The sequence below is a fragment of the Cnephaeus nilssonii genome (assembly GCF_951640355.1).
Source record: "Cnephaeus nilssonii genome assembly, chromosome: 8".
NCBI lineage: Eukaryota > Metazoa > Chordata > Mammalia > Chiroptera > Vespertilionidae > Cnephaeus > Cnephaeus nilssonii.
In genome coordinates, this window is record NC_137079.1 from 27,029,057 (window position 1) to 27,052,863 (window position 23,807).

General features: G+C 39.5%; 1 protein-coding gene across 1 annotated transcript; it reads left to right on the forward strand.

Annotated features, from left to right (window-relative positions):
* The first annotated feature begins 3,326 nt into the window (after nt 1-3,326).
* On the forward strand, nt 3,327-23,262 carry FNTA (farnesyltransferase, CAAX box, subunit alpha). The gene is made up of 9 exons (XM_079778969.1): nt 3,327-3,563; nt 5,450-5,535; nt 9,168-9,282; nt 11,078-11,182; nt 13,888-14,014; nt 17,963-18,111; nt 20,573-20,635; nt 21,757-21,928; nt 22,210-23,262. The coding sequence occupies exons 1-9, from the start codon at nt 3,364-3,366 to the stop codon at nt 22,330-22,332; spliced, it is 1,140 nt and encodes a 379-aa protein (XP_079635095.1). The 5' UTR covers nt 3,327-3,363; the 3' UTR covers nt 22,333-23,262.
* The last annotated feature ends 545 nt before the right edge of the window (nt 23,263-23,807 follow it).

The following is a 23,807-nucleotide window of genomic DNA, read 5'->3' on the forward strand; positions in this document are numbered from 1 at the left end:
TGTATATATTAGCATGGACATATGTATATATATATATATATATATATATATATATATATATATATATATATATGTTAGCATGGAGGTAATCATATTAAATTTAACATTTTTTGAGTGTCCTGAGTATTTAATATTGAAGCACATGAGAAGGTAGGCTGAATCACAAAAAACGTCTGACTTCAAAGATTTGGATGAATATATGGGGCACAACACAGAAATGTTCCTAAATAGAAGTAGCCCAGCTGGAAGTCTACTAGTTTGCCTTAAGAACATTTATGCTATTGTTCTGGTTATTGCTACATCACAAACCACTCCAAAACTTAATGGCTTTTTTTACAGAGAGGAAGAGAGAGGGATAGAGAGAAACATCGATGAGAGAGACACATCGATCAGCTGCCTCCTGCACACCTCCTACTGGGGATGTGCCCGCAACCAAGGTACATGCCCTTGACCGGAATCGAATCTGGGACCTTTCAGTCCGCAGGCCGACACTCTATCCACTGAGCCAAACTGGTCAGGGCCAAAACTTAATGGCTTTAAAACTATATTATCTCTCTCAGGTTTGGAGACGGACTCCGTTGCTCTCAATTGGGGTCCCTCATTCCTTTGCACTTAGATGATGTCTGGGGCTAGTCATCTGGAGGCTATTCTCACATATTTCATACCTTTACTGATATGGACAGAACCTGAGGGCAAATCCGGCAACTCCAGACAACCTCCTGACATGACTGGTTTGGACACTCTCACAAATTGAGTCTCAGGGTAGATGGACTTAGTACATGCAGCTAGCTTCACACACGCACACATCATCCAGAGCAAGACTTCTCAGAGACCCAAGTGAAAGATTCAAAACTTCATAGGACCCAACCTTGGGAACTACCCAGCATCACTTCTCTTTTGTCAAAACTGTCAGACAAGATCAGGTTCAGGGGCTGACTGCTTACACTCCAATTCTCAGTGGAGAAATGACCAAGTTACCACCCAGCTACCCTTCTGGATTCAAAGAAAAGGAAGATTTCTGCTTTGACATAGTAAGCCAGGGGTCCTCAAACTACGGCCCGCGGGCCACATGCGGCCCGCCGAGGACATTTATCCGGCCCGCCGGGTGTTTTTGCCGCCGCTGCCTGTCCTGCTTAGCAGCCGACTTAGCAGTGTGCATAGGAATTTGTTCTTTTTTTTTTTTTTTTAAACTATAGTCCGGCCCTCCAACGGTCGGAGGGACAGTGAACTGGACCCCGTTTAAAAAGTTTGAGGACCCCTGTAGTAAGCAGTTAGACATGAGCAGAGTAGGAGCCATAAACCAGGTACAGAAGGTCACCGGGATGGAAAGCCCCAGATGCAAGGGACAAAACTGGGAATGCAAGTAGTGTAGGGGGAACTTGCCCCCAGGGTGATCTTCCCCTAGCATATCGCCAGTCATGTATTTTAGACACTCCCCCCACCCCAACTTTCATATCACTGGTCATGTGGTTTGTACCTTTCCTCCATTGGCATGTGACTACTCTTGTGGTGAACCCCCTTAGAGAAGGAACAAGGGGGCCGGAAAATAGCCTTATCCAACTCCCATACCAGCCCTTGAACAACCACTCCCTTAAGCATGAAGCCCTCAGGACAATGAGGTTCTGACCCACATCAAAGAATCTTAGGAACAAAGACTCGAGTCTGTTGACCACAGAGACAGAGTTTCATCATACCAGAGATAACATCTAGGCCTCAGTTGTGTTTCAGCTCTTGGCCCAGAAAAGCGGCAAAACCAGTTAAAACAATGCCATGGCTGACATCAGTGCCAGCTGCAATGACTAGTGCCAAGCAATTTGTAGAGACCATGACCCTGAAAGGACCCACCTGGAAAGCTGATGAACATTCTATTGGGTCTTCTCCTGATACCTCCCCTAAAATCCCTGCCTTTGGTAAACAAATAAAAGCCCTCAGGATGAAGGACCCAGCTCCCGCTCCGTCTCTCTGTCCCCGTCTCCCACTCCCCCCACCCCTCCTGCCTCACAGGCTCTCCTATGCCCCTGCCTTTTCCACCACCTCCCCTCAGCTGCTGTTGTCTCTCTCAAGCACACCTGCATCTTCCTCCTTTCCCTCAAGGCTGTACCTTTGCTTTCCAAAATCTCCTAACCTCCAAGGACTCTTCTTTTGCCTCTGTAACTTGTTTCCCTCTACCCTTCTGAGTTCTTGGCTGAGTCCCCTGTAATAAAAGACAGGTTAACAAGAGAAAAACATTTATTAACATGTATAGTACATGTGTACCTGGGAGAGACCTAGGGGAAAATTAGTAATTCCTTGAGGTTGTTTCGAACTCAGGCTTAAATACCATCTTAATAAGAAAGGGGGATAAGGGGATGCAATGCAGGCCTCTTAGGGGCGAGTAAGTGATTTTTAGGAGAGATTAATGAGCCCTTAGAAGAATTGATAGGAGACATGATAATTTGTGACAAAGTTTGTCTGTGTGTGGTGTCCACCTCTACCATCCAAACTCCTGGACTGGGGATTTATGACCATTGAGTTCCTTTTAGAAGGTATGACTTTAGGCAGATAAAGGGGGTGGTAGTGATCAGAGAAAGCTTGTCCATGCATTTGCTGTTTTGCTAGTGCCTACAGCTCAAAATATGCCAAAGCAGTTTATTTTGAAGTGGCATGCCCTGAACACCTACAGTCATATATGTTAGGTTGTATATACTGCTACCCTTCACCAGAATGTCACCGAGACTTCATTTACCGCCATGAGTGACCCTAGCACAGGACAGGTAGTCATGTTGTTAAATGTTTGCCTTTCCTGTAACTTATACACATATTACTTGTACATTAGAACTTTACTTTCTAAAGACAAAAACCCTGAATTACTTAAATTCTGTGATATAAACTCTTAGCATCCAAAAGAAAAGAAAAAAGTGTACAAGGAACATAAAGGCGTTTCAAAGGTTAATGTGGAGGCCAGTTCCCTGGAGATGGAGGCGCTGGGATTGGGTTGGGTTTCTAGCTGTAGGCCAGCTGCCCTCATCCATGGCTCCTAAGACTGCGAACAAAAGAAAGGGGAGCCGTCTCCGCTGCTGAGGGACCCTAACAACACTAGCACGTCCCCAATGGCCGAGTACAAGCTCGTGGGATGGATACACAGATGGGACGACGGAGGGGAAACCCGGGGCGCCCTCGGGAGTTGGGCGAAGTCCCGTCCGCAGGCGAGCTTCTTTCTAGGTCAGCCAGGGCTCAGGCGCCAGCCGGAGACTCTCTGGCCCGCATCTCTATGGTAGGAAAGCCAGGAAACCGGAAGCGGGGTTCCAACGGGGGAAGAGAGCGAGGGGCGGGGCCTGGAGGGGCGGGGCCTGCGCCGCCAACTCCGCTGCGGGCCGAGGCGTGATGGCGGCTACCGAGGGGGTCGGGGAGGCTACGCAGGGCAGCGAGCCGGGTCAGCCCGAGCCGCCGCCGCCCCTACCGCACCCCCCGCCGCCCCAGCAGCAGCAAGAAGAAGTGATGGCGGCTGAGGCCGGAGAAGCGGTGCCATCCCCTATGGACGACGGGTTCCTGAGCCTGGACTCGCCCACCTATGTTCTGTACAGGTAACGCCCCCTGCGGGGCCGCGGGTCGGAGGCCCTTCCCCGGCGGGCGGCGGCGGTTCCCGGGTCGGTTCCCGCTGCCTCCGCCTGTCGGGCCAAAGTTTCCGCGGCCTCGCTGTCCGGCGGCGGGGGGCGCGCCCTGCGGGGTCAGGCCCGCCCGCGGCCCCCGCGCTGCCCCGAGCCCGCGCTGTCGCCGGGAGACGGGGGCGGCCGGAGGCCCAGCCGCGTAGAAACCACTGTACACCCTGGACCGCGCTCTTAGGCTGTGTAGGTGTCCCTGGTTCGGGAATTTAAGAAATCTCCCGCGCTGTTCCTGCTCCCACACAAATAGCCTGAGAGTAAGCTGACTGCGTACCAGAGGGGGTGGGCACCTTTTGACCCTCTGGCAGGAAATGATTATTTCAATAAGTTACAGATTTGCTCACTTGAAAGACAAGGTGTAAGGACTTCCCGTGATTTGTTCTGCTGAAATGGAGAGAGCTAGTATAAGCTCTTCACGGACTGGGACATTTCCATTCAACCTTTTAGCGCCTCGCATCAGCCGGGCACCTCGTTGGGCTTTACGGGTGGAGAGATGTTGGTGGTTGGACTCTCCGTCCACTTCCCCGCCTCGCCTCGCCCGTAATGCTGTGCAGTGGGCAGTGTGGGAACTGCTGAAACTCTGCTGCCTTTTCCCCGTGTGTCTGCCAACACCCGGTCCCATCTCCATCAGCTCTTTGTTTTCTGATAACGCGTGTTCCCTAGCTCCAATTGAACCTACAGAGACTAGTGAGAAGTCCTTACGTCTTCTTTTTCTTTTGTCTTATTTTTTTCTCTCTCCTGTAGTTCTAGGTAAATCCATTAGATTGCTTATTTGCCTTGTTTTTATGAATGAGTGCAAGTCGCTGTCGAGATTTTGTTACTGTTTTCTTGTTAATGTTTTACCGTTTTAAATGGGTGGGGGTGACCCCATAATTCTCCAACCTCCTCCTGTCTGTCTGAATTGTGAAATATTCGGCTTATTCACGTGGCTCTATCTCCTTTCCCAGTGACTAAATGGCAGCTTTACTTTTCTCATGTCTCACACCCCTGGTAATTGCTTCCCGCGATTTCCCTGGTGGACACAATTTCAGGATTGTCTGGATGCCACAGAATCTTTGCTGTCAATAGCTGATTGGTATAGAGAGCTAAAAAATAAGTGAAAGGAAAAGAATATACGTAAAGAGTGTTCACACAAAAATGTCTGTGGTATCCAATTGTTGCCACTATAATGTTATTTTAGCATTGATAATGGGAGTATTCATTGAATGCACATTTTAAGTGCTTGACATGTTATCTCAATCCTCCAAACAATCTTTTAAATTTGGTTGGTAATATTATCATCTCCATTTTATAAATGAAGAAACTGAGGCTCAGGGAGGTTAAGTAACTTAAGGTCACACAGCTGGTAAGTGGTAGAGCCAAAATTCAACTCAGACAGTTGTACAGTAAGTTAATAGTGCTTACTTTGATTTTAAAATGTCAATTCCTAGTAAATTGTTACTCGGTTTTTAAAAAAATACTAAATCCAAAGAGTCTTATTAGACCAATGAATTAGATTGATTTCTAATTTAAAACTATTGTATACGTGCTGCAAAAATATGTTTTTCCTCTTACATATAAATCTTAAATTTGAAAACTGTTAATTTATTTTATTTAGAAGATTATTTACATTATTTTTATTTTAAAGTTGAACATGTAAAGCAAAGTGGCAAAACTTGGTCATGAAGAATCCAACCATAGTTACATTAAGATGTTTAAAAGCTACTAACATTAATGTAAGTGTAATTGTTGCTATTTTAAAAATACCAGAGTTCTTTTTCTTACCTACTTGAATATAATCACTGAAAAAATATATATATATATTTCAGAGACAGAGCAGAATGGGCTGATATAGAGCCAGTGCCACAGAACGATGGCCCCAATCCAGTGGTCCAGATCATTTATAGTGAAAAATGTAAGTTTATTTTTATTAGGAAAAGGCCTGGAAGTCAAACTTAGTAGCAGAGTTGAAATTCACCACTATATGGCTAGGTAAATGATAGATTTTTGTCTGACAAAGATCTAAATGACTATGATAAGCTAACATTGTGTTTTTTTATAATTTATTTTCATGACTTTTATTTTGTACAAAGAGACATATTCTAAATAATGAATGTTGTTACATTATTTCTTGTGTGTTTTTTTGTTATCCTCACCCAAGGATATTTTTTCAATTGATTTTTAGAGCTTGTGGAAGGAAGTGAAGGGAGAGGGAGAGGGAGGGAGGAAGGAAGGGGGGGAGGGAGAGAGAGAAATATCAATGTGAGGGAGATATATCAATTGATTGCCTCCTTCACAGACCCCCACTTAGGTGGGAGATCAAACCTGCAACTCAGCTATGTGCCCTTGACCGGGATTCGAACCCGCCACCCTTGGGTGCCCAGGCCGATGCTCTATCCGGCCAAGACATGAATGTTACTTTTTAATACATAATAGCTACTTTGGGATTGTATTTTTCATTTACAGTTAATCTATAACATAAATGAGTTACTGTTTTATTTAGAATAAACTTTGGTTGCTGAAACATGAGTATTTTGAAATACATTTTAGTAATGAGTGTTAGGCTCAGTTGGAATACATTTACTGATATTAAAATGAATGGATTATTTTCTTTAACAAAGTATCATTCTTTCATAGTGAATGTGAAAATGCTTTGTACTTTGAAGGTCATGCAAATATTAATTGTTGTTCTAGGGAAGTGAAATGAATAAAATGGAATGCTAGTTCTATAGTTTTATGTATGTACATATATATATTTCTTTCAGTTAAGGCTTTGTTATCCAAGATCATTCCTCTGTTACAAAAAGCACTAATTGTTTTTTATTTATTTATTATGAAGTAATACGAAGATATGTTTGAAAAGGAAGAATAATGGTGTAAGGGTTTGCCTTACCAAATATGAAGATGTATTACTAAAAATATCATATGGAACTGGAACAGAAATAGATTAGTAAGGAATCTAAAAATACATCATCACTGTAAATGAGAATTTAATATTTGATAAAAGGATATTTCATACCTGTATGAAAAAGATAGATTAATCAAATAATGTTTTTGTAACAGTTTGCTATGCATTTGGATATAAGCAAAATTATATCCCTATCTCATAGCTTACATGAAAATAATTTCAGAACAAAATTATAAACATACTAGGAGCAAATATTAGAGAGTTATCTTTCATTCTTGGAGTGAAGAAGGTATTAATGAGCAAGTTACAAGACAGAATTGATTAAGGAAAAGATCAGAAGGTATAACTGTATAAAAAATAAAAAGCTTTCACATGGTGAGATGTTATATGTGGAGGTATAATACTAGAAGAAATTGTTAACCAAACTAGTGATCAGAGAAATGAAAAACCACAATTTTTTCATATTCATAAGGTACCTATAACAAAAATGTTGGAGAAAATTGATATAATCATATATTTCTCTTATTAAAAAATGATAAGATATTTTCTGTAAGATAAAAAAAGAAAATCACCATTTTAAATTATTACATATATTATGATTACAAACCACAAAGGAAAATATAATGAAATATGACTTATTGATCAAAAATTGATATATGAATATATCAAAATTTAAAATGTGTATAAGAGCACTAACCGGTTTTACTCAGTGAGTAGAGTGTCAGCCTACGGACTGAAGGGTCCCACGTTCGATTCCGATCAAGGGCATGTACCTTGGTTGTGGGCACATCCCCAGTAGGGCGTGTGCAGGAGGTAGCTGATTGGTGTTTCTCTCTCATCGATGTTTCTTACTATCCCTCTCCATTCCTCTCTGTAAAAAAAATCAATAAAATATATATTATAAATTAAATAAATAAAATGTGTATAAGAGAAGACACCATGAATAAATTGAAAGGCAAACGGCATTGTGGGAGAAGATACACCATATAAAACAGAGGATCGATAATTTAGAACTTTATAAGGAATTCCTACAAAAGGTTAAGGAAACAAACATTAAAAAAATGTGCCAAGGGCCCTAACCAGTTTGGCTCAGTGGATAGAGCGTCAGCCTGTGGAATCAAGGGTCCCAGGTTCGATTCCGGTCAAGGGCATGTACCTTGGTTGTGGGCACATCTCCAGTAGGGGGTGTGCAGGAGACAGCTGATTGATGTTTCTCTCTCATCGATGTTACTAACTCTCTCTCCCTCTCCCTTCCTCTCTGTAAAAAATCAATAAAATATATATATATATTTTTTTAAATGGGCCAACAGTGCCCTAATGAGTTTGGTTCAGTGGTTAGGGCGTCAGCCCATGTGTCTTGGGTTTGATCCCTGATCAAAGGCACATACCTCGGTTGCAGGTTCAGTCCCTGTGCCCGGCCTGGGTGATGTCTCTTTCTTTCTCCCCTCTTATTTCCTCCCTTTCACTCTCTAAAAATTAATGGAAAAAATATTCTCAGGTGAGGATTTAAAAAAAAAAAATGGACAAAGGATATAACCTTTAGTTCACAGAAGAGAAAATTTCATTGTCTATTAAGTAGAGGGGAAAAATTTATTATCATTAAGAATGAGAGAGATGCAAATTAAAATGGGAATGCCATTTCTACCCATGAATTGAATAGCAAAGATTAAACCTGTGATATCAAGTATTAGGACATATAAACAGATACATGTATTTCTGATGGTAGTTTTCATATTTTAGCCATTTTGGAAAGCAGTGTGGTATATCTAGTAAAACTGGAAAATGCCCACATCTTACAACCTTGAAGTGCTGCTTCTATAATACATTCTGGGTTCACTCTCACATATGACATCAGAAGCCATACTAGGAGGTTATGAATGAGTGCAAGTCACTATCCAGATTTTATTACCACCTGGTTCGCATTCTCACTTCATTTTACAGTCACCTTGAACATATTATTTAAAATTTAACCTCTGCACCTCTATTCCCTCCTCTATATCTAGGTTTTGGAGAATCCTATATAAAAAAGGCTAATATGCAAATCTCAGAATGACTGGTCACTATGATGTGCACTGACCACCAGTGGGCAGATACTCAATGCAGGAGCTGCCTCCTGGTGGTCAGGGTGCTCCCACAGGGGGAGCGCCGCTCAGCCGGAAGCTGGGCTGACTGCTGGCGAGTGCAGCAGTGGTGGCAGGAGCCTCCCCCACCTCTGCAGCAGTCAGACATCCCTGAGGGCTCCCAGACTGTGAGAGGGCACAGGCCGGGTTGAGGGACCCCCTGCCCAGTGCATGAATTTCATGCACCAGGCCTCTAATGGGTAAATAAAATTTATTGTTGTCATACAATTTACTACTACTACTATATAACTATTAAGAAGATCTAGATCTGTTACAACATGGACACAGATCTCAAAAACAACATTCAGTGAAAAAAAAAGACACAAGTTTTAGAAACTTTGTGCCTGTGATACTAAAGTATTTTCAGGGTGGTAGTCACACAATCATGTGACTAATTTTGCTTATTGTTCTAAATAATGCAATGAAGTATCTTTCTTTGTAAGATATAACAACATTTTATAGTATAATAGTAGTTTAAACAAGAAGGATAGTCCTAATGCAATTTTGTGCTATTTACAGTTAGAGATGTTTATGATTATTTCCGGGCCGTTCTGCAGCGTGATGAAAGAAGTGAGCGAGCTTTTAAATTAACCAGAGATGCTATAGAGTTAAATGCAGCCAATTATACAGTGTGGTAAGTAATACATTATTAATATTTCCTGTTTAAATATCTTATGTTTTAGTTTGGATGGCTTTTCTTTTTCTTAACTGAACTTTAATTTTTGTCAAAATAATAATTTGCATATGAAAAATAGCAACCTCTGCCCCATTCCTTCTCACTCTAGCTGTTTTTTCTTGAATTAAACTGTATATTCTAAATAGTATGCTTAATTTTGTTTTCATTTTAAATATTATCTTTTCCTTCTGTGGAAGATACAGAATTCACTGTCCATAACATTTGTTTTATTTATAAGTAGCATTTTTGTGGTGGTTTTAAAAGTAACATATGTGATAATGTTTGTAATGGAATTAATTTACTATATAAATAATTATCTAAATGAACTATTATGTAAATAATTACCTAAATGAACTATTATATAAATAACTAGAGGCCCGGTGCATGAAAATTCATGCACTGGGGGGGGGGCCCTCAGTCCAGCCTGCCCCCTCTCACAGTCCAGGAGCCCTCGGGGGCGGGAGGCGACCTGGTCCTTAGGGGAAGGCGACGCCCCCATCACACCTCTGCTGCTGCCACTGCCAGCAGCGCAACCTCAACCAGCCCTGGTTACCTGAATCTTGGGCAGCCCTGGGCGGCTGGGCACCCGCCATCCAAGGCTTTCCTGCGCCTCGGGCATCGGCTGGGCAGCCACCATCCAAGGCTTGTCTGCGCCTTGGGCAGGCCCTGAGGGGCTGAGGGGACTGGGCGCTGCCATCTTGTGGCTGTGGGTGCCGCCATCTTTGAGGGCGTGGAAGTCAATTAGCATATTCCCTCCTTATTGGCTGTGGGCACCGCCATCTTTGTGAAGGCATGATGGTCAATTAGCATATTCCCGCTTTTTTAGATAGGATTATCTAAATGAACAAGCTTACCGTACAGGGAAAGAAATGTCTTTGATTCTTGTGTAATACAACACAGGTAACCCCAGATTATTACCTAAAAATAATCATTAGGTGGTTGTCTTTTCTTGTATGTCACATTTGTTGCCTTTCGCTATTTTTACTTCAAAATGCTTGACTCTTATGAAGATTCTTCAGTAAATTAAAAGTAGAGCTGCCATGTCATCCAGCAATTCTACTTTGGGGCATTTATCTGAAGAAAGCAAAAACACTAATTTGAAAAGATTATGCACATCTATGTTCCTTGCAGCATTACTAGTAACAACCGAGAAATTGAAGCAACCTAGATGTCCATCAATAGATGAACGGATAAAGATGTAGTGTACCATATATACAGCAATGGGCAAAAGTAGACTTACAGTTGTGAGTATGCAAAAGTTTATTCTTGTATTATTATTTATTAATTATTGTATTATTTGTATTACAAATGTAAACCTACTTTTGCCACACCCTGTATTCACAGTGGAATATTATGCAGCAATAAAAAAGAATGAAATCTTGCCATTTGTGGCAACATTGATGGACATAGCGGGTATTATGCTAAGTGAAGTCAGACAGAGAAAGACAAATGCCATATGGTTTTACGTATATGTGGAATCAAAAAGAAAACAAAATAAATGAATAAATAAAACAAAGCAGAAACAGACTCATAATTGTAGAGCACAAACTGATAGTTGCCCAAAGAGAGGGTTTGGGAGGATGGGAAGAAAAAAATTACTTTTAAATGCTTGATTCTTCCAATGACCAGATATATGTAGGAGTTTAGACCAAAAAAAAAAGTCTTATTCTGTTGTCTTGTAGCTTTATTTGATACTGTGGGGAGGCGATTTATGTGGAGTAATGAGACTTTGAATGCTTGATGTTTGCTCTAGGCATTTCCGGAGAGTTCTCTTGAAATCACTTCAAAAGGATCTACATGAGGAAATGAACTACATCACTGCAATAATTGAAGAACAGCCCAAAAACTACCAAGTTTGGTAGGATGAAAATAGGAGGGAAACATGTTACTATGCTGGTAGTACCTACCAATGGTTGATGCAAATATAGGGAATTGTTTGTTTCTTTATAATTTTAGTACTTTGCATTGAAGCTAATGTTACCTGCCTCACAGGGTTGTTAGGAGGATTAAATGAAACAATGTTTTTAGTGTTTAAAGTAGTGCCTGACCCATGGTTAACACTAAAATGTTTGCTACTATTATTATTTAAAATATCTAGCATGTAATCCTGCTAGACTCAGAAAAGAATTTGAGTTAAAAAATCTGAAATATTTTCTTTGTGTTAAAAAATGCCTTTTTGGTATTTGATCTTGTATTTATTTTTTTATTTAAAATATTTATACTGATGCTGGAGATACAAAGATGAACCAGATACAATCTAAAAGGAAAAGCAAATAATAAAACCAGTTATTTTACAGTGTAGTGTGAAAAGCATAATGATAGTTTTTTACAGAGTATATTTGTTCTAAAAATTAAGCCCCTAAGTTAAGATAGACAAGAGTATGGATTAGTATTTGTGAGGGGAGCAGAATACAATGGGAAAAGAACGGTAAATAATGGAGCAGAGGACAAAGAAATAAAGAGTTTGAACAGTACCCAGGATACAGTGAGCACTCCAAGAGTGAAAGCTGCTGTGGCTGCTGTTGTGGAGGAGGAGGAGGTCATGTTGGTGGAGGAAGTGGAGGTTGAAGGGGTGGTGGTGGTGGTCGTGGTGGTGGTAGAGGAGGAGGTGAGCTGGAGGGAGTGGTACTGAAGCTAGTGAAGTAGCAGAAGCAACTGTTTCCACTTTCTGTGCCACTCACTGCCTGCTCAAAATGCAGGAGTTATACCATTTTTTCCCCCAATATAATAATCGACACATGCCTGTCTTTATGCCTGAGATTTAAGGTTGATTTCTGAGAGGAACAATCTCTGGGGCAAAGGAAATATTCTGGGGAGACGCATGCAAGAGCACAATGCACTCAGGGAGTTGTATAAATCCATGTGATTAGAGTAAATGGGATAAGATCATAAAGAGCCTTATGAACATTAGTAAGGAGTGTGGACTTGATCTTAGGCAGTGCAGAGCTATTGCCAAACTTTAATTAAGGAAGTAACATGGTTGGTTTTGTGTCTTAGAAGTTTTACCCTGACTGTAGGGTGGAGCATAGATGGAATAGGTTCACAGCCCTGGTAGGCCATGGCACTGGTATAGGCTAAGAGAGGGTGGGGAGGGGGTTTAGGAGGGAGAAGGATATATTCGAGAGAGGGTTTGCAGACAAAAGCAACAGGTTTGAAGTTTAATTTATTGGAGGAGTGATGAAGAACAATGATGTCAATATATTTGGCTTGACCACTGGGTGAATGGTAGTGCCAACCACTGGGAAATTTATAAGACAAAGCAGCACATTTCTGGGGAAGAGAGATGGATCCAGTATTGGACAAATGGCGTTTGATGTGCCTATGGAAAGACCTATATGTGGTCCAGTACATGTTTGAAAAATGCTCAAAGGAGTTGAAATCATAGCTATGGATGAGGATGCTCAGGGAGAATTAGAGGAGAAGGCTGAGGATAGAACACCAGTAAACATCATTTAAGAAGCATTCCAGGTTGGCTCAGTGGATAGAGCATCGGCCTGTGGACTGAAGGGTCCCAGGTTCGATTCCAGTCAAGGGTATGTACCTTGGTTGCGGGCACATCCCCAGTAGGAGGTGTGCAGGAGGCAGCTGATTGATGTTTCTCTCCCATTGATGTTTCTAGCCCTCTATTCCTCTCCCTTCCTCTCTGTAAAAAAAATCAATATAATATATTAAAAAAAAAAAAAGAAGAAGCAGCATTCCAGGTTGACTGAGCAAGGAAACCAAAAGTTTAGTGTCACCACAGAAACCAAGAGAAAAGAGAGTTTTAAGAAGAAAGGAGTGGATGACGGTTTCAATACTGCTGACAGGTCAAGGAAAGTCAGGACTAAAAGATGACCGACGAGTTTGTTAATTAAGTGGATATGAGTTAGTGATCTTGGCATGACAGTCCTCCCACCTGGGTGGGGTGGTGACTGGGTGGGCAGGAGGGAAGTGGTAGGAAGAGAAAAGAAGGCACATAGTGGGGTGAATCATAAATGGGAGATGAGGGTTTGCTGTTGAGAAAAGAAGGGATAGCAACTAGCTAGTCAGGGATAGGTTTTTTGTTTTGTTTTTCCAACATGGAAAACTCCTCTTTTGACAAATTTGTCACTTATCATGGCTACAATTCTGCCCACAAACTAGTGAAATGAGTATTTATTTGCTTGTACAGTGACACTTGGACTTAAGGAAAACTGACAGTCTATTTATAACCAGAGGAGCTTCAAACTTGATAAAATGATATTATATATCCTATAGTCTTATGCCATTGGTCTTTGATAGAATTTTGTGGTTGTTAAAAGACTTAGCTTGAGTTAAACCTCCTTTAAGCTATAAACTATTTGATTTCATTTTATACAAAAATCACAAATCACTGTTTTATGTTTTTCAACTTAGTATTCTGAAATTTTTTTTCTTAGTGTTTCTTTTTTGTTACCTTTTCTCTCCAGTAGAGCCTTGAGAATTAGAGATGATTTCTGTTTCTTAAGTGTCCCTTCACATCACCTAGCACAGCACATGCAACTGTTACTTTAGTTCCTGAATAAATTCACACAAAACTTCTCTCCCTTTTCCACTCGGCTTTAGGCATCATAGGCGAGTACTAGTGGAGTGGCTGAAAGATCCATTTCAGGAGCTTGAGTTTATTGCTGATATTCTTAATCAGGATGCAAAGAATTATCATGCCTGGCAACATCGACAGTGGGTTATTCAGGTATTGCCTTTCTTACTACAGTGTTTTCCAATTTTTTAACTGAATTAAATAATTAAAATTATTAAATTGCAAGTATACTTCTGAACCGAAACACACATGTAGTTTATGTATATACATATAAACACACAATATGTATATCATTATTAATAATTATTAAGTTACTTAATTATCTGACACTTCATGTTGGTTAACCTTTATAATTTCTTGAGATATATTCGTAAGTAGCTTCATATTAAAGAAGAATAATAGTAACTTAATATTTTTAGATTGAATATATATCACATCTTATATTTGCCAACAAATTGAATAGAAAAAGTAGTTCTAATTTTTAATACAACTTTGTTATTTTAATTAACAAGAGCATTGTACACACTAAGGTTTTTGCATATATAAACTTAGGAATATGATTTTACAGAAACTAATATATATTTTATTTCCGCCTATTTGTTAAAATTTTATGCTAAATCTTGAATAGAAGAGAATAGTTAGGACTCCCACTCTGGGCATTTAATTTATTCTACCAAATAATTCTAGCGTTGTGAAATTTTCCCCAGTAATTACTACTTTCTGCGCTATTCATTATACCAAGATTATTTCATCAAATTATTTTTTCTTTAAAATTTTAAACTTTTCTAAATTTGAATAAAGGGATATATTTTTTAAGGTATTCAGTATTTTTAATTTTTTATGAATTTCTACCTTTTTTTCTATTAAAAAATAAGAACTATAACTCCACTAGCTTTTTCATAGTTAATGTCCCTGACTGAGCATTTGTAAGTTTTGATCATTCTACTTTTTTTTCCAAATTATCTGTATGGGTTCTGTTCTCCATCATTGTTTTTTTTTGTTTCATATTTTATAATTTTTTATTTATTGATTTTTAAAGAGAGAGAGGAGGTGGGAGAGAGAAACATCAATTTGTTGTTCCCCTTATTTATACATTCATTGGTGTGTTGTTGTTTTTTTGTTGTTGTTGTTTTTTTTGGCTCTGTTGGTTGGAGTATCAATTTTTTATTTATTTTTTATTTTATTTTATTTTTCTAATAAATCTTTATTGTTCAGATTATTACAGTTGTCTTCTTTTTGACCCCATAGCTCCCCTCCCCCCGATACCCATCCCACTCTCTGCCCTTATACCCACTGTCCTCATCCATAGGTGTACGATTTTTGTCCAGTCTCTTCCCACACCACCCACACCCCTTTCCCCCAAGAATTGTCAGTCCACTTCCTTTCTATGCCCCTGATCCTATTATATTCACCAGTTTATTCTGTTCATCAGACTTTTTATTCACTTGATTTTTAGATTCACTTGTTGATAGATATGTATTTGTTGTCACTTTGTTGTTCATAGTTTTTGTCTTTACCTTTTTCTTCTTATTCCTCTTCTTAAAGAATACCTTTCAGCATTTCATATAATACTGGTTTGGCAGTGATGAACTCCTTTAGCTTTTTCTTATCTGTGAAGCTCTTTATCTCACCTTCAATTCTGAATGATAGCTTTGCTGGGTAGAGTAATCTTGGTTGTAGGTTCTTGCTATTCATCACTTTGAATATTTCTTGCCACTCCCTTCTGGCCTGCATAGTTTCTGTTGAGAAATCAGCTGACAATCGTATGGGTGCTCCCTTGTAGGTAACTGTTTTTCTCTTGCTGCATTTAATATTCTCTCTTTGTCTTTTGCTCTTGGCATTTTAATTATGATGTATGTTGGTGTGGTCCTCTTTGGATTCCTTTTGTTTGGGGTTCTCTGCGCTTCCTGGACTTGTAAGTCTATTTCTTTCACCAGGTGGGGGAAGTTTTCTGTCATTATTTCTTCAAATAGGTTTTCAGTATCTTGCTCTCTCTCTTCTTCTGGCACCCCCATTAATTCGGATGTTGGTACGCTTGAAGTTGTCCCAGAGGCTCCTTACATTATCTTCATATTTTTGGATTCTTTTTTCTTTTTGCTTTTCTGGTTGGGTGTTTTTTGCTTCTTTGTATTTCAAATCTTTGACTTAATTCATGCGATCCTCTAGTCTGCTGTTGGATCTCTGTATATTATTCTTTATTTCAGTCAGTGTATGCTTAATTTCTAGTTGGTCCTTTTTCATATCCTCGAGGGTTTCACTAAATTTATCGGCCTTTTTTTAGAAGATTCTTGAGTAACCTTATAACCGTGGTTTTGAACTCTATATCCAGTCGTTTGCTTTCCTCCATTTCTTTCATTTGTGATCTGTTTCTTTGTCTCCGCATTTTGGCTGCTTCCCTGAGTTGATAGAGTGGCTTTGTGTGCTAGGTGTCCTATAGGGCCCAGTGGCTCAGCCTCCCCAGTTACCTGAGGTGGAAACTCTTGGTGCACCCCTTTGTGGGCTGTGTGCACAGTCTTGTTGTAGTTAAACCTTGATTGTTGTTGGTATCACTGGGAGGAATTGACCTCCAAGCCAATTGGCTGTGAGGATCAGCTGTGTCTACGATGGGAGAACTTCTGTGCTGGAGACACCCTTATGAGGCAAGACTTGCTTCATTGGGGCTTTGGTGCTCACTGAGTCTGCCCCCTGATTGTTTCCCTTATGGATCTGAGGAGTTGTAATCTGGATGGTCCTACTCTGACCCCTGTGTACACTGGCTCTTGGATCTCCAAGGAGGTGCTAATTTAGCCTCTGCCTGAGGCCACCCAGCAGGAGCTACAGAGAGATCTGCAGATTCCTCTTCTTTGTTTGGGTTTTGGAGGTGCCCAGATGAGGCCCAGCTGTGAAGCAGTGCAAGCTGCTGTGGTGCCTTGGGCCTTCTTTTGGATGTTCTGGGTCTCTCTGTCTCAGCTGCAGTTTGTAAGGTAATTTTAGATTTCAAAGGACCAGGCCATTCTATGCAAAAGCCTCTGTGCACAGCTTGGATGGGGCGGACTCTCAGGGCAGAGCAAACAGCAGTGGCTTCCCGTCCGCCCTGCCCTAAGCAGCCCCCAGGTCTCAGTGTCCCTTGGTAATCGCTGCAAGCACCTCTGAGAGAAAGCCGCCCTCGAGTTTCGCGCTGCCAGACAGTCCAGTTTCTCCCCGTATGAGTCTGAGTCCCCAGAGTCTCGCCCGGAACTGGAGTTCAAAGTAGTCAGGAGCTTGTGTCTCCCTCCCGCTTGAGAAAGCCAGCCGCATACTCAGTTGCCAGTCCTTTCTGCGCGCGCCTCCATACCTCTGCACTTTACTTCCGCACCTCCTCTGAGTCTCAGTGTGCTTTTCTCTTCCCTTCTAGTTGTAGAATCTCTACTTAGCCAGCCTTCCTGTGGTTCTGGATGATGTCCGTTTTGTCTTTTAGTTTTAGTTTTGAAGTGGTTGTGCACGGCAGCAAGTTCAGGTGTTTACCTATGTTGCCATCTTGGTTTCTCCTCTAAAAAATAGCTTTATAATGTGAAAACTTTATGTCTAAACCTAATTGTGGGTCTTTCTCTACATCTATTTTAATGTAATTTTGTCATATGTGTGCATTTTGAATATTTGTTTTATTTAATGTATTAATATCAGATTAATCACATCAAATTAATATGTTGTAGTTAATCATTTTCTTACTAAGTTTGGTGGGGTTTATGTTTCTCTAAAACTTCACCATAAACAATGCATAAGCTTTTAGTTAAATATACTTCTTTTGCTTTTGATTTTGTCCTTTGGAATAATTGTTGGCTCAGCATAAACGTGCGTCTGGTTACCTGAATTGTTCTCAAGAAGATGGTACTGAATTGCAGGCTGCTTTGGCTGCTCTCTCTTCCTGATTGTTTTCTTCCCTCATGACCAATCCCTTGTCTTTGATTTTTTTTCTTCCCACTGCATTTGCTTGACCTGCAGCTGTCATTCTCCTCCAACTGTGTGCTGAGTCCCACATCTTCAGTTAGACCTACTTAGCTTTGCTGAAATTTGATTAATTTTTATTGTTTATAAATAATGGGACATTTCTAATTGGATGTTTTATTATTTATTTTCTTTTAGGAATTTAAACTTTGGGATAATGAGCTGCAGTATGTAGACCAACTTCTTAAAGAGGATGTGAGAAATAATTCTGTCTGGAACCAAAGATACTTCGTAATTTCTAACACCACTGGTTACAATGATCGGGCTATATTGGAAAGAGAAGTCCAGTTAGTAATCTCCTTCACTTGCTCACTCAGTAAAAGAATATTTGTGTGCCTACCATATGTCAGGTATTGGGGATACAGCAAAGGTCAGGACTGCCCCCAGTTCTACCCTCACGGAACTAATAGGACAGACTACTTAGATGAAATTGATAATGATAAATTTACAAGTATGTAGTATACCTCTGCTTTGTAATATCTTAACTTCCTTGAAATATTGTTGCTACTGTATATTGAGAAGAAATCAGATTTCATAGTGTCTAGGAAGCTTTGTTTAAAACTATCGTATTAAATTCTTTTGTATGTTGGATAATAGTCCCCTGATGCCATGTTCTAGTGCAGGGTTTTGAGCCAGATAAATCTTTGCTGTAGGGGCTGTCCTGTGCATTGTAGTATGTGGAGCATACCTGGCCTGTATACCCTACACAGACAGTCCTCGACTTACGATGGTTCTATTTATGACTTTTTGACTTTAAGATGTTGTGAAAGGGGTGGGGGTTGGAGGTGGGCTAGAAGTGGTCAGTGGGGGAAAAAGAGGAACATATGTAGTACTCTCAACAATAAAGCTTTTTTTAAATAAAAGATGTTGTGAAAGCAGTAGAATTCAGTAGAAACCAGCTATGATGTTCTGTATGTTGGGTGTATTAAATGCATTTTTGAGTTATAATATTTTCAATTTATGATGGGTTTATTGGGATATAGCCCTGTCCCAAGTCGAGGGGCATCTGTAGATCAGTAGTAACCCTCCCTCCCCAGTTGTGACAAACAGAAATGTCCCCCCAATATTGCCAGATGACCCCTCGGGAGCATAGTTACCCTCATTTGAAAACTACTGGTCTAGCAAGCATAAGTCTGTTATAAGAGCCAGAAATTTCTGAATTGGCATGAATGTGTGTGTATATCCATGAACATTAATAGCCACCTCTTTTCTGGCTTTTGTCTATTTTGTCTCAGTAGTCTGATTTAAATTTAAAAATGTTTGCTTTTATAGCCTCATGAGACCATAATCATAATTTTAATTGTGAAAGTTAATTAACAGCTCCTGTTTTTTCCTTTTATAGTTGGTATTCCGTTGTGAGGATTAGGAAAAGGGTGCTCTGAAGGAAAGCAAAGCATCATCCTTCAGAAAGTTAGATAGCTACCTTGCAAAAGTTAGGATGCTTTAGGTTATTCTACCTTGAAATAATCCAGTTAATAATTAGGAAGTTTAAAAATATTATATGTTCCTTATTTACTGTAGCCTACTACATCAGGTTAGACATAATAAGATATTTTAAAAATTGAATATAAAGAGTTTCGAAAATGCAGACTTCTCTCATAGCCTTTAAAGGAAGATCACTGGCTTTCTAGTACCAAATAGAAATAAAAATAATCAGCCAAGAATCTAAGAGTTTTCCATTCTTAAAGTTTATTATACCCTTTAGATAGGTAAAAGAAATATTTAAGATGCTAAGAATAGCAATAGTTTTCTATAATTTAGTTTGTTAATTAAATTCAACTCTAAGAATACAGGTGTAGCTGATTATTTTCTATAGTTTTTCCCTTTTATTATAAAAACAATGCAGTCTACTTGTGGGGAATTATACTGAATTGTGTAACATTAAACATCAAAATCTCTTATTCTTCCCATATCTCATTCTTGAAAAATTGTGGGGTATTTCCCCCCTCCCCATTGATTTGAGAGAGAGTAAAGGGGAGAGAGTGAAACATCAGTTTGTTGTTCCACTTATCCATGCATTCATTGGTCAATTCTTGTATGTGCTCTGATGGGTGATCAAACCACAACCTTGGCATATTGAAACAACACTCTAACCAATTGAGCTACCTGGCCAGGGCCCATATCCCATTCTTTAGAGTGAGCTACAAGTAGTGAATCCTTTCAAGCCTTATAAATACATTGCAAACACACAGAGAAACCTAGACAATCATATTATACACATTGCTTTTTTTTTTCCCACTAAATACATCATGGTAATAGTAATATTTCTATTTGAGTACATAACCTACTAGCACTATTAATAATAGTTACTATTTATCAAGCATTTACTAAGATTATATAGTTCTCCTTTTTCAACAATTAAGAATTTACAGCCATAAATAGATCTTAGACTTTCCCCCCAAGATTGCTTTACTAGTAAAAGGAAAATCTTGTTTTAGCTGACATTTTCCTTCAGAGGGAAAGCCTAAATTAAAGGAAATCTTCCATTTCTTTTCTGTTATGAATTGAGCCTTCATATTGAGTGTCCTTCTCCAGAATTAGATACAAATATTCAATAGGGAAGAACTATGTCAAGAATTGACAGTTGGAGACTGGAGAGACTTAAATATGACCTAGAGAGGGTACCAAAGTCCACTCAGAGAGAAAGGAAAGCACATATCTAAGCTATGCTACCATCTTATTAAAACTGTTTCTAATTATTGCACTGCTCTTAAAATCATACACATATTTGTGCTCTTTTTCTTATAGGTACACTCTGGAAATGATCAAGCTAGTACCACACAATGAAAGTGCATGGAACTATTTGAAAGGGTAAGAGGATGTTTTTTTGCTTGTTTTATATAAAATACAACCTGTTAATATGATGCATTACAGACTATGTTCCATAATCGGATTCCAAAATGATATTAAAATTTTTCTGTTTTTCTCTGAGAGAAGTGTATTATGGCAACACCCAAGAACAGTGTCCTCTACCCTTCTCTCCACCTCCCAAGCACGTATACCAGCCCAGTTTTTAGAATAGTCCATGAGTGAACAGTAATAAATTATAACTGAAGTTATGAATCCTATAGTCTTTATGTCAAAGAATGGAATACAGCTTGCTATAGCAATGAAGTCTAACCTATTCCAGTGCTCTTCTCTATGAGACAAGCCATTATATAGACTTAGTGGAAAAAAAAAAAAAAAGAATGGAACACACACCCTCATTGTATGTGCAGCTCAGGAACACAGTAAGGCAAGGCCAACTATTTACAATCAGATTGCACAAATGCAGGCAGCCTCTCTGATTCACTTCTGGAGATCTCCTGTTACAAGTCCTTTTTTTTTTTTTTTTTTAAATACTGATTTTTTACAGAGGAAGGGAGAGGGATAGAGAGTCAGAAACCTCGATGAGAGAGAAACATTGATCAGCTGCCTCCTGCACACCTCCCACTGGAGATGTGCCCGCAACCAAGGTACATGCCCTTGACTGGAATCAAACCTGGCATCTTTCAGTCCGCAGGCTGATGCTCTATCCACTGAGCCAAACCAGTTAGGCTCCTGTTACAAGTCTTACTTGTTAAACCTACAAGGTTTCCCTTGCCTGGCCACTGACATACCCAGGCTCCCTGTCGAACTTAAAGGTCTCCAAGAGCCAAAATACATTGGGAGGTGCCCAGTCACATTGGGAGGTGTGTGCCGGGTAGGGGCCTGTAATATCTGGAGAGCTAAAGGGATAGGAGCTAAAAGGATAAGTTAAAACTCTCCTGTGTTTTCCTTCACTTCTTAATTTTAAGAAGATTTATTTTCTGCTTTAATTTTGTGTGAATTTCATTTAGTTTCAACTTCATTCAAAATGTCTCCTTTTCTTGCTTATGTCACAGGGGCTATTTTCTCTTGATCTTTCTACTCTTTTTGCTCTTCTCAAAATTTAGAATAATTTCTGTTTTTAGAATTTTGCAGGACCGTGGTCTTTCCAAATATCCCAATCTATTAAATCAATTGCTTGATTTGCAACCAAGTCATAGTTCCCCCTACCTAATTGCCTTTCTTGTGGATATCTATGAAGATATGCTAGAAAACCAATGTGACAACAAGGAGGACATTCTTAATAAAGCATTAGAGGTAAGCTCGTGGGACTCATCATTTGCTTTTTGCTATCTTAGAATTGGGTCTTCCCAGTGCCACTAATATTCATGTTCCTTTCAACACAGAAACTCAGAATTCAATGCAGGACTATGTCTGTTGTTTAGAGCAATACCCACGTCACTAGTGAACATAGTATGCAACTCTGGTGGTGTATCTCATTTGAATGTGATTGAGTTAAACTGTATTAGCTCAAAAGCATTTGCCCTAAAGATTTAATTACACATTTTTTGAATTAATTGTCTGTTTTTCATTTTTAGTTATGTGAAATCCTAGCTAAAGAAAAGGACACTATAAGAAAGGAGTATTGGAGATATATTGGAAGATCTCTTCAAAGCAAACACAGCACAGAAAGTGACCCACCAACAAATGTACAGCAATAACACCATCTAGAAGAACTTGATAGACTGCTTTTATTTTTTTAAGAGACTCTAATGCAGGAGTTTAAAACTAGAGTGATCATTCCCTGTGCCTGTAGTGTAAAACATGCACTGCACAGGTATTGCTTTTTAACAAGAACTAAGTACGATGTTCCTTGGGTGCTGCTGCCATGCAGACTAGCTCTAAGTAATTCGATTATTTTATAGCAAAGTAATTTGGGGGAGGGAGAAGGAAAAAAGTCCCATAAAGGTCCTTTTGTAGTCTTATCAACATTTACTTTAATTAATCCCTTAGCATCAACTCCTCCCTAAATGGTATATGCATCAGGATTTGCATCATAAATGATTACAGATAACTTATATGTAATGGATATGAGGTAGCTTAAATTATGGTTTAGGAAGCAAGGAATGCAGTTGTTACTCAGAGCTGCTATGCCACTCACAATATCTTGCTATTACTGTAACCAACTAATGCCAAAAGAATGGTTTTGTAATAAAATTATACATGTATCCTAAAACAACACCATAGTAGTTTGACTTTTTTTAACTTTATTTTTATTGTTGACACTATTACAGATGTCCCTGTTTTGTCCCCCTTCACCCATCTCCACCCAGCTCCCTCCCCACTCCCTCTGGCCATCACCACACTATTGTCTGTGTCTATGGGTTAGGCATATACATTCGTTAGCTAATTCCTTCACCTTCTTTGATCCAGTCCCCCTCCCCTGACAGCAGTCAGAATGTTCCATGTATCCATGCCTCTGTTTCTGTTTTGTTCATCACTTCATTTTGTTCATTAGATTCCACATACAACTGAGATCATATGGTATTTTTCTTTCTCTGACTGGCTTATTTCACTTAGCATAATAATCTCCAGGTCCATCCATGCTGTTGCAAAAGGTAAGAGTTTATTTTTTATGGCCGAGTAGTATTCCATTGTGTAAGTGTGCCACAGTGTTTTTATCCACTCATCTGCTGATGTGCACTTGGGCTCTTCCCAGATCTTGGCTATTATAAATAATGCTGCTGTGAACATAGGGGTATATATATTCTTTCAAGCCAGTGTTTCGGGATTTTTAGGATATATTCCCAGAAATAGTTTCATTTTTTAAAATAGCATTTAACTATATATAAGGGACACTTTCCCAGCTTAGAAAAGCAATTGAGGGAGAAAATACTGACATAAAATTGTAGAAACCAGAAACATGGTTATGCTTTAGGAACTGTTATTAAAGTTTGAATTGGTCAGTTCTTGACTACATGTAACAAAATTGACTAAAGCTAGTTTAAACCCAAAGGTTTTATTAAGGTATATAGGTAGCTCACAGAATAACTGCCTGATCTTCCCAGAAATACATCCCAAAGCCACACTACAGAACTGGACCATCAAGGGTTTTTTTGCCTGTGCCTGGGATCATTTCACGTGAGCACATCTGCTTCCCTTGCTATGTAATGCAGCTCCAAAGTAAAGGCTCACT

Excerpts from the sequence above, each read along its gene's own strand:
- FNTA (XM_079778969.1), top strand. The coding sequence starts at position 3,364 with ATGGCGGCTACCGAGGGGGTCGGGGAGGCTACGCAGGGCAGCGAGCCG. Across the intron at positions 5,536-9,167 it reads GATCATTTATAGTGAAAAAT|TTAGAGATGTTTATGATTAT; the intron begins GTAAGTTTATTT and ends TGCTATTTACAG. Across the intron at positions 21,929-22,209 it reads TTCTTAATAAAGCATTAGAG|TTATGTGAAATCCTAGCTAA; the intron begins GTAAGCTCGTGG and ends TTTCATTTTTAG.